The 12,070-nt window shown below is 33.0% G+C and overlaps 1 protein-coding gene across 1 annotated transcript in view; it reads left to right on the forward strand.

The window, feature by feature from the left end:
• Positions 1-12,070, forward strand: part of Dpyd (dihydropyrimidine dehydrogenase) — an 839,421-nt gene that overhangs the window by 231,838 nt on the left and 595,513 nt on the right. Inside the window, exon 7 of the mRNA XM_059266163.1 lies at positions 9,425-9,506. Coding sequence (XP_059122146.1) covers positions 9,425-9,506 — 82 coding nt within the window. The remainder of the gene's footprint in view (positions 1-9,424; positions 9,507-12,070) is intronic.

Consider the following 12,070-nt stretch of genomic DNA (forward strand, 5'->3'; position numbering starts at 1 on the left):
CATTTTGTTCCCATGTAGACCTATTCATGAATTTAGGAACTGGTCACTTTGTATAAATAATTTTCAGACACTGAGGCCAATGTTTAATATGGATCTTGATTTACTTAAATAGGCCTTAAAAATAGACATATTTTGTTTAGGCTAATAAATTTATTTTAAGTAAGAAATGGATATTTCTTAAATTATCTGCTTAAAATAAGAAAGATATTGGATATTAGGTTTATTATATCTTTATTATATCAATCAAATTGTTATTATTATTCCCAAGTGACTTATACAAAACTCATAGATTATAAATTATAGATATTTGAATTATGTTTTTATAGTTAGCACTTAAGCTTTCTGTAGCTACTTAACTATTTATTAAGCAATAACTTTATCATCTTTGATAATCAGAAAATAAGTTTCATCTAATTTTGACAGAAGTTTATGATACATTTGTATTTCTTAATATCTTTAAAATGGGTAATAAATGCATACATTTTAATATTAATTAGATGACTCTGTGATAACTCCAGATAATAGAAAATTATCAAAGTTTTGTTTCCTTGATATAAACGGTGGTGTCTAAATTGTATATAAATATTAATCAAGTACTTTATCATAGTATTTGATTCATTAGACAAAACTACTTCACTCTCGAAACAAAAGCCTCACGTAGTGGTATAACCCCATAGACAGCATCAAAAGCTAAAATCATTCTGATGGTCAAGAAATAATTATTTCTCTGTGTTGGTTATTTGTAAATATTGAAGAATTCTCATTGTTTCTCATAAGTTCTTTTGAGGAAATAAATTTCTCTATATTTTATTTTGTGGAGAAGATACTGGCTATCATTTTAGTGCCATTTCACCCCAACTTTATTAATTAGGAAAGGCATAATGTACTAACAACATGTATAAACATTGTAGGTTCTTTTTTCAATTATACACATCAATGAATATGTGAGTTAATTTTAAAAATATGAGCATAATTGTTGTGTACCCTGTTAGATGAGGGAAAATCTTTTTGCCCCTTAATTGCATTTTCACAAGAAGCTGAAAATGGAAGCAGCCTTGTCTGTGAATTATTATGGGTTGCCAATTTTAGTACATGATTATGGTTCTTAGCATCTCTGTATTTAGTTTTCATTCAAATGTGGAGTAATTTATATAAATTACACTAAATGTTTGTTTTTATGTATTTGAACATTTTTAGTGAGAAAGAATGTCTTGAAACTCATGACTAAACAAGTTTTTTTTCTGTTGTTTTGAAATTTTATTTTCTTCTTTTTGCTTTGTGTCTTTTGACTCTTAAGCACAACACCCAGGGTTGAACCTACCCCTTATGTACTATCTGTTGTAGAGGCATTCTATATCACTATTATAAAATTAGGAAAAACAATGCAGAACTACTGAGAAGGACAATACCAAAGCTTGTCTGTGAAGTTACTTTCAGATGCCTCTTATTCTATTGAAGTATCAATCAAAAAGTTCCAATCTGAAAAGACATTAGATTAGTTCTTTTTTTTTTTTTTTTTTTTTTTTTTGGTTTTCCGAGACAGGGTTTCTCTGTGTAGTTTTGCGCTTTTCCTGGAACTCGCTTTGGAGACCAGGCTGGCCTCGAACTCACAGAGATCCGCCTGCCTCTGCCTCCCAAGTGCTGGGACTAAAGGTGTGCGCCACCACCGCCCGGCTTAGATTAGTTCTATATTGAAGGCTGTATCTTAACTTCTTTATATTTGGATATATTCTTTTATCTCTTAGGAATTAGTGTAACAGTTATGTTTTAAAGAAATAACTTTAGATGGTAAAATATATCCAAGATTGAATCCCTGTTTTACTCAACATAATTAATTACTTGTGATCCTGCAGTGGATATATTAAATTACCAGAAATTTTACTTTTGTTTGATCAAGGCTTCTTTAAAACAAAGCAATACAAAAGTTCTAATTAAAAGAGGATAATCTATGTCAAAGTTTAAAAAAAAAATGGTGTCTGGGCATGATGATGCACTCCTGTGACCCTAGATATTGTGAGATAGATGTGGGAAGATCAAGAGATCAAGGTCATTTTCAACTGCCTTATGAGTTTAAGGCCAACCTAGCCCATATCAGAACATGTCTGAATATATAAAATTAATGATTGAAGAGATTGTTATGTATATGTATATATATATATATTTCTTGATTTTTAATTTTGTTTAAAATAATAATTATGTGTATGATATTTTATTAGGTACCGTACTCAGGGAAACACTACCCTTTGTTTTAGTTCTTTTAGATGTTATTGTTTTATAACATATATACATCATGTATTATTTCATGTTAATTGGCAAATTAACTGTTTCTAGGTAAAATACTTTTAGCAGTAAAAACTGTTTTACAACATGTAATACAATTCAAATTTAAGGATCAATACTTATCCAATCATGAACTGAAGCAATGTTTTGCCAAAATATAAGATGTGTGTTATAAAATGAATTGAAAATAATTGTTATTGATATATTCCATTATACATAAGAAGCATTAACATAGAAGAAGACAATTTTTTCACATTTCTGCCACCCATCTGACTAGTGAAGGATTTATGCTCACCACAAGCAAACATGTATTTTTTGAAACTTCAAATTGTTAAAAGAACACAAGAGGAAATAATTTTAAATGTTTTCATAAACTCATCAAACTTGGGAAATAACCATTTATATCAAATTTGTCTCCTGTCCTCTTATGTTCTTCCACAGTCACCAGGGCTTATGCTATTTATTCCCTTGTTCCAAATAGATACGTGCAGTGATTTAAAAGTCTATATCTTCCAAGAATTTTCTTTGTTTCCTGAGCATCAGACTCTGACATTCACACCCTGGTCATTTTCTTTATTAAGCTTTGCCTTGCCCATGTGGCTCCTTCATCTGAGTTTGCTGTCTATCACCAATATGTGGAAATCAACTGTATACTCTTTAGTGTCCTGAAGTTGTGCTTGGTGAAGGAGCACTTCATAAAGTCCTCTCTTGAATGTACATCTACAATGTCCACTGTGTGTCATGTCTTATAGCTGCCAAGCGGTTCTCTTGGCACCTTTATTTATCTTGGCAAAGACATTTCTTTTGGTTTCCAAATGAGCTTCTATCATTTTTTCTATGCAACATAGCTTCTATCATTTTCTATGCAAGATAGCTTCTACATCCAAGAAATGAGTCCAGTTTGTCTCATGTTTGGATAATCACAGATATTTTATATTTCTTTCTTTTCCTCCTTCTTTCAATATTTCTTAGAATACCCATGATGTGCTTATCAACCAGGCACGAAGAGATTCCCAAATGATCTGGGGAGAATGCTTCTTCTCATTAGGTTTATATGCCACTGATGGGCAGTCAGAAAATGGACAGCAGATTAAATATATATATTTGTCCTTAGATAATAAGTGCAGAGCACATTGATGAAATTGGACTCCACTGACTGTTTTCTTACAGAAAAATTCACTTTACCATCATTCTCATGAGAACATCTCTCTCCATTCATAAAGGAATTGAAAAGAATAATCCTCCAAAACTTTGGTAGTTTATTCTTTGGGTTTTCTTACATCAGCTTACACAAACTCAAAATTCACATTCAATATGATTTATATATAAATACAAATATATACATATGTATGAATAAACCATATAACATTGCTGTTCACAGAACTGAAAAGTAAACACAAAAATGTAAAAGAAAAGTTTCATTCTAAAATTAGTATAAGTACAGCAATAATAGAAGTGTAATACAAATTAAAACTGAAATGAACTAGAGATTAGGAAAACAAAAACACAACAAAACAAGCCACAGTGTTGTTTTCTTGAAAAGATAAAGAAAAATAATGAAATTTTAGCTAGCCTAAGAAAAAAAGAGATAGGACGTACAAAAAGAAAACTATCAATGGTAAAAGAAGATGTGGCATCTGGTACCACAGAAAGGGGATCAAAGGAGATTTATGATAATGAATTATAAAAAAAAAATTGAATAACCCAGAGTAAATTAGTGTATTCCTAGAAATATATAGCATACAAAGAATGAAATCACAAAAAATCAGAAACGATGAACAGGCCAATAAATAGTACAGAAATAGAATCATTAATAAAATGTATGTTATAAAAAATAAAAACCCAGGGCCTGAAGACTTCCCTGCCAAATTTTTCTTAATATTATTTCTTTTCAGTTATAACTTTTGCAAAAATCTTTTTTAAATCATCAATGTAGAAGAACATTACAGGAGGCAAATTTTAATTTAATATCAAGAGTACACTAAGATCTGACAACAATATCCCTGATAAGTGTGAATATAAAGATGGTCAATAAATTACTGAATTTCATTGCATTTACAAAGATCATTCACCCATTACTCTCTTCCTATCCCACCATCCCACTCTGATTATACCCACTCCCCCGTCCCCAACCCCAATCTGTTTTTTTTTTTTTTTTTTTAAATCATGGACTTCCATACAGTTTTTTTCATGAACCATTCATTCCAGTTAAACCTTCTCTCATACCTCATTCCACATTCCTCAAATCTCCCCATGTGACCACTTCCACACCCAGGAGTCCCAGTCTCAATTTTAATTTTGCATATATTCTACTGCCCCCTCCCTTAAAAGCATATACTCTAGAGGCTGGTGTCCTGTGTCCTAGCTTCCACACACACTGCATGGATTTTTTTGTTTGTTTGTTTGTTTTTTGTTTTTGTTTTTTGTTTTTCGAGACAGGGTTTCTCTGTGTAGCTTTGCGCCTTTTCCTAGAAGTCACTTGGTAGCCCAGGCTGGCCTCGAACTCACAGAGATCTGCCTGGCTCTGCCTCCCGAGTGCTGGGATTAAAGGCGTGCGCCATCACCGCCCAGCCACACACTGCATGTTAAGCATTAAAAACAGAAGATCAGAAGCTAGGATTTAAATATGAGAAAGAATATACAAAGCTTGTCTTTCTGAGCTTCTGTGACCTAAGTCAGTATGAATAATTTTTCCAGTTTCTACCTTTTACTTTCTGAGTCTCTGTGACCTCACTCATTATATATACATATATATATATGTATGTATGTAATGTATGTATATATTCTAGTTTCCTCCATTTACCTGCAATATTCATGTTTTTTCCTGCTAAGTAAATATTCCATTGTGTATATTTACCACATTTTTCCTATCTGTGTATCAGTTGATAGACACACTTGATGATTCTATTTCTTAGCTGCTATAAACTGAGCCTCAGTGAACATGAATGTACAGATATCTATATAGTAGGACATAATATCCTTTTGTTATGTGCCCAGGAGTGATATAATTGGATCATATGATAGTTTTATTTCTAGTGTTTTTGAAAAGCCTCCAGACTGATTTCCACAATAAATGCATATGTTGACATCCCCTCCAATAGTGTATAATTGTCTTGCTTTCCCCGTACGCGTGTTAGCTTTTATTTTAATTTTTATACTTGATCTTGGCCATTCTGGTGATAATGAGACAGACTCTCAAAACAATTTTAATTTACATTTCCCTGATAACTAAGGATTTTGAATACTTTTAAAGTGTTTGCTAGCCATCTGAATTTCTTGTCTTGAGAACTTTTATTCTGCCACATAGCTCACTTAAATTGTATTGTTTGTTTCATTGATCTTTAGTTGTATAAGTTCTTTGTATATTTTAGGTACCAGTCTTCTCTCTGATGAATAGCTTGCAAAATCCTTTCTTCATTTAGTATGACATGTCCTTGCCAGGCTGATAGTTTCCTTTGCTGTGGACATCTTTAATTTCATGTTGTCTCATTTGTGGAGTGTTAGTCTTATGCCATATGCTACAGAAACCCCTTTGAGAAGTTCTTTACCTGTGACTATAAATTGAGCATACTCCCTAATTTCCCCTCTAGCAGTTTCAGACAACCAGACTTTATGCTGAGGTCCTTGGTCCATTTAGAATTGTGTGTTATACAAAGTGAGAAACAAGGCTTCCATTTCTCTGCATGTTGAATTCCAGATTTCCCAGAATACTTTTTGAAGATGCTGTCTTTTCTGGAACATAAATTTTCCGTATCTTTATAAAACTTAGATGACTGCACTTGCATAGTCTTATATGTGGGTGCGCTATTCCACTGAAGTATGTCTTTCATTTTGTATATCATGTTGTTTTTAATACTGTGAGTCTCTAGAATATAATTTGAAGTAAAGTAGGTTGATAACTCCCACAGTATTATTTTTGTCTAAGATTACTTTGGCTATCTTTCTTTGTATGTGTTTGCATGCTTGTGCAAGTGTATGTGTGTGCATGTGTACGTGTGTGTGTGTGTGTGCGAGTGTGCGTGCGTGTGTGTGTGTGTGTGTGTGTGTGTGTGTGTGTTGCCATATACATTTTGAGATTGACCTTTCTATGTCTGTGAAGAATGTCTCTGGAGTTTAGATTGGAATTACATTTAATCTGGATTGGATTTGGTAGTTTGACCATTTTCACAAGATTCATTTTCCAATTTACATTCACGGAAGTTATTTTCCTCTAATGTCTTGCTCAGTTTCTTTGTTTATTGTCTTTAAGTTTTCATTGCAGAGGGTTTTCATTTCTTGATAAGTTTTATTCATAAGTTGTTTTTGTTTTTTTTGTTTTTTGTTTTTTTTGGTGTGTGTGTGTGTGGCAGTTGAGAAATACAGTTGTTTACCTGATATCTTTTTCAGTGTGTTTGTCATGGCTGTCTGGATGGCTACTGATATGTGTGCATTAATTGTATAACCTGGCACTTTGCTGAAAATGGTCATCAGCTGTAGAGCGAAGTTTCTCTGTGTCCCCCCAGTCCCATGGTCAGGAAGAACCTCTTCCACCTGTGGTCCTGCAGCCACTTATAAAATAATTACACAGCTTGGTTTGGTTGTCTCTGTAGGTTTCTTCATCATGGTCTTGAGCCCCCTTGCTCATAGAATCCCTCTTCCCTCTTCAACTGGACTCCTGGAGCTCAACTTGGTGCTTGGTTGTGGATTTCTACATCTGCTTCCATCAGTTACTGGATGAGGGCTCTATGATGACAGACAGGGTATTCACCAATATGATTGCCAGGGTAAGCCAGTTCAGGCACCCTCTCCACTATTTCTAGTAGTCTAAGCTGGGGTCATCCTTGTGGATTCATGAGAACTTCCATAGTACCTGGTTTCTCCCTATCCCCATGATAACTCCCTCTATCAAGATATCTCTTTCATTGCTCACCCACTCTGTCCAGACCAACAGCTGTGGAGTTTCCATGGGCCTGGACTAAACCTTCTGTATACTTGGAAACAGTTGTGTAGTTTGATCTGATTAGGGGGCCCTCGACAGTAGGATCAGGATCTATCCCTGGTGCATGAGCTGGCTTTTTGGAGCCCACTACCTGTGATGGGACACCTTACACAGACTTGATGCAGAGGGAGTGCCTTGGACCTCCCTCAGCTGAATGTACCAGGCTCTGCGGACACCTCATGGAAGGCCTTACCGTTTTGTAGGAGGGAATGGGAGATAGGTTGTGGGAGGAAGCCTGGGGAGTGGGAGGAGGGAAGAGAGGGAAATCTGTAGTTATATGTAAAATGAGTAAAAAAGAGTCTTAACAAAAAAAATCATTACATAGAGCCTTATATTATTTACAAACTATATGGCTTATTGCTAGCTAGCTCTTTCACCTTAAATTAACCTATTCCTATTAATCTATATGTTGCCATGTGGCCATGGTGTTACCAGTCCGCTGGCATCTTGCTGCTTTTTTGGTAGCAGCTGTGTCTCTCCTGACTCCACCCTTCTTCTCCCTGTAACTCTGCTTGGATTTCCCACCTGCCTATAAGCTTTTTTGCCATAGGCCAAAACATCTTTGTTAATTATCCAATGGGAGCCACATATATTCACAGCATAGAGAAAGACATCCCACAGCAATCAACTGTAATAAGAGATTTTTGTTGTTTCTGCTGCTGGGTCCTTTAAGTTCTCCTATGTATAGAATCACATCAATTGAAAACAGAGGTACTGTGACTTTGTTCCCACGAGTGTAACCCTTCTCTTGATTTATTGTTCAATATAATTAGGAGATCGAATTAGCAAAGTCAGTAAAGTGGCAGAGAAAAAGATAAACACATAAAACTCAGTAAAAAATTCTGTAGATTAGCAACAAATTTTCTAAAAGTTTTATAAAAATATAGTCCAATTACAGAAGCAACAGAAATATATAGGTATAATAGAAATACATAGAAATTAAGGAACTCTATGAGAAAAATTACAAAATATTGATGAAAGAAACTGAACTGGATATGATAAATGAAGTTACTGTGCATTCATGGTTTGGAAGAATATCACAAAAATATTCATGCTACTGAAGGAATACCATATCATCCCTATAGATCTTAATAGGCTTCAGAAAATGTGGAAATTTTTTTGAAGCACAGAAGAACCTGCAAGTCCAAACAATCCTGAGTTAAAAGAATAAAGTTGATCCAACTTAAAACAAAATGCAAAGATGCCATAACTCAAAACAGATACACAGGCTAGAGGAAAAATTTGCAACTCAGCTCAGAAATAAACTCACAGGATTACAAGCAGCCAGTCTTTAGAAAGAACATCAAGAAAATAACAGGATTGTGCCATAATGTGGAAAAGGTATCCTTTTAAATAAACAGTACTGAGAAAATTCTGTAGCCACAAGAAAAGAATAAAACTAAATTTCTAGTTATTAAAAATTAATTTTAAATGGATTATGAACGTAGTGATAAATCCAGAAACTGTGAAATTTTATGACATTGGCTTGGTCATTGTTTCATGAATATGACTCAAAAGCAAAGACAGGGGAATCAAAGTTCAAATTCTTTACACACATCAATAAGACAATGAGCTTTTTGAAAGGATAACTTACAAAGATGGAAAAAGATTTACAATATATATTCAGTAAGGAGTTAGTGTCCATAGCATATAATGAACTCAATATCAGGAAATCAAATTGTGTTATGTCTCACATGAGAACTTGTGAATGTCTATGAGATGAATGAAGTGGATCATCAGAGAAATTCAAACTAAAACCTCATTGAGATGGTTTCTCACATCTGTTTTAATGATCATCAGCAAAAATTAAAAAAAGTGCTGAAATGTGCAGTCTTTCTGTAGAATACATATTTACTTTTGGGAATAGATGTATAAAATTTAACTCTGTGTTTACTATGAATTGATTTTTACTCTGAGATTTTAATATCTTAAAAGCATAGGATTATTAATAACTAAATAAATTAAAGCGATAGAATTGTTTTTGGATAATTTTATATTGCTTGTTTTATATTGAGTATTTTTTAATATTATCTTCTACATTAGCTAGTAATATAATTATTTCTTCTTTAAATGCTGATCAATAAGAATACATTGTGTCATTTTTTCTAGGTCGATGAATTTCACTCTAATTCTCCTTTATCCTGTATTTCTTTTTTGTCGTTGTAGCACTTCTGAAATCCCTCAGTTTCGGCTGCCATATGATGTTGTGAATTTTGAGATTGAGCTTATGAAGGACCTTGGTGTAAAGGTGAATAAGAGATATAATAACATTTGTCTGTATATTGTAGAGAAAAAAAAGGATAAAGCTGCATGTTTGAGATTTACGGTCAATGCTGTGCATTTTAGGAATGAACAATTAAGAGCTATCCTAGGACTAGCAGAAAGATACTTCCCCTTGCTTAGGGCATTTGTCTGTCTACTGTCTGAATGCCACTAGCCTGGAAAAGGGCAATCAATAGTTCTCATCTGGCACACCTGCATGTGATTAATTGTCTGTAAGAAACAAATTCCTAAATAGCTTTAGGGGTTCAGTGCAGCCAAGGGGAGGATTTGGTGTCTTTAATCGTGTTTTTGTTCAGGCAAGTTGTGGCTCTCTGAAACACTAGCATTTCAACACTTGGGTAATTTCTTCCAGAAGTTTATTTTCTTTATTATGTGTATTATGCTATTCTTTTATGTCTGGCTTTTCTTAACATAAGCAGTAAATTCATAAGGAATAAGACAATAGTTATGATTTATTGTTTTGTCCAGTAAATATTGTGTTCTTCTTTTAAAGATAGACATGGTGCTGATTATGGTATACTTCCAGACTATGACTTTAGATACACTAATTTTCAATTAGTACTATTATTCTGTGACTGTACCTCTTCAATTGGACATGTTCACGTTTTGTTTAAAAATTATAATTTTTATAATATTTTGAAAAGTGAATAGAAACTCTGCATGGATTTTTGCTTTTACTAAAAAAAAAATCTAGAGTTTATCAATAATGGAAAACAAAATAGTATTGTTAACTTTTTTACTTGTTTCTACTTTTATATTTTTTAATATGGTTAAATGATGAAGTTTCACACATAATTACCAAACAAGTAGAGTGGTCACAAAAATACAATGTGGATGCACACATCATAAAATTAAGTGTTAAAAACTATAGTGGCCAAAAAGATGATCTATGGATGACTAGATACAAGAGCACATTCTGGAAATTCTTTAAATGTCTTTGATTTTTAATTTAAATTCTCAGATAATTTTCACTAAGTAAACAAAGTATTACACATTAAAATTTCAAATAAATATATTTCATGTTTCTACCAGTCAAAGATAATTTAGAAATTGCTTAAAAGTATTTTATAAGCAATAGGAGACAAGGGTGATAACATATGCCTATAATCCCCTAATTCAGGAGATTAAAAAATTGTATTGAGTTTTCACAGGATAGATATATTATGTAAATTAAAGCATACTTATTCTCATTATTTTTAAACTTTTAGAGAAATAGAATTAGACAGAGTACTGTGTGAAGAAAACATACATTTTTATCTACATTCTGATTTTACAGTTAGGTAGCCTTGACAATGTCTGGCAATATTCTTATCCTTAGTCAGTGTCTGTTCATAAAGTGTGTAAATTTTGTTTGGGTAAAATTTATCTCTATTTGTATAGAGTACTTCTGAAATGTCACCTTTGAAAAGTTCTGTGTAGAAGTTATCACCATTTCACATGTTTGAATTTTAGGGCCAAGAAATTTACTGTCTTATTGAGAAAAACCAGAACATAGATGAGGAATTTATTTGTGTTTTGACCACCTCCCAGGTTCTTTGAAGATATGAAGGGAGGAATGTTCATAGACTTGTTCTGTAACAATGGATTGCTCTGTAGTTCTGAGGAAAGAGGACAGGGAACACTTGGAAGGTTTGCCTTTGCTGATGGGATACTCATGCAGCATCTATGACCCGCTCACTTTAGCCCAAAGATGGTCTATTTTTGAAAGTGAGATGAACTTGTTAAATTATCTCCTTCTCATCACCAAGATGTATAAATTGTTCTTATCATCTGTCTCTAGCTTGCTTCAGCTAAAATTATACTCAAATAAGTTCCCACAACAATTTCCTAGCAATAAACTTTTTCTAGGTTTATATTGTTTAGCTTTGGCTTCACACACACACACACACACACACACACGCACTGGGAGGGTATATTGAGAACTATTTAGATACAAACACATAGATCATTGACATTTATTGCCCAACATTATCTTAATTTTGTTTTACCTCTTCAACAAATAATCACCCAGAAGTTACTTTTAACAAGGAGTATGCTGAGTAGGCCACATAGTTTTCAATCCCAAGAATATAAACTAATCATGTTATAACAGAGTATAAAATATCATCTTACTGCTTGAGAAAAGTTTTCTGCTGAATACTTTCATTTTATTTTAAAGTAATTGATTAGTTATTTTTAGTTCTAAAGTGAGATTTTTTAATTAATTATATCACCAGAATATAATGAGAGTTTTATCAGTTACTCTTACTTATGTTTTTTTCCTTTTAATATTTCAGTGGCTTGCATCTCTAGTAAGTATTACAAAGAATTAGAAGACAAAGTATTCTTTACCTGATCTTGAGGCAGCATTTTTGGTCATATTGAAATAAGCAATTTGATTATGTAACATTAGTTTACCAAAATTTTAGCAACTATAAAAATGAATAAAAATTAATAAAGAAAAAATCAAATTTTCTTTATGTTATTAAAAATGTATATTTTTCACATGATATATTCTGATTACTGTTTTCCCTGCCCAAACTCCCTCCC

This window comes from Peromyscus eremicus, chromosome 6 (assembly GCF_949786415.1).
Source record: "Peromyscus eremicus chromosome 6, PerEre_H2_v1, whole genome shotgun sequence".
NCBI classification, from domain to species: Eukaryota; Metazoa; Chordata; class Mammalia; order Rodentia; family Cricetidae; genus Peromyscus; species Peromyscus eremicus.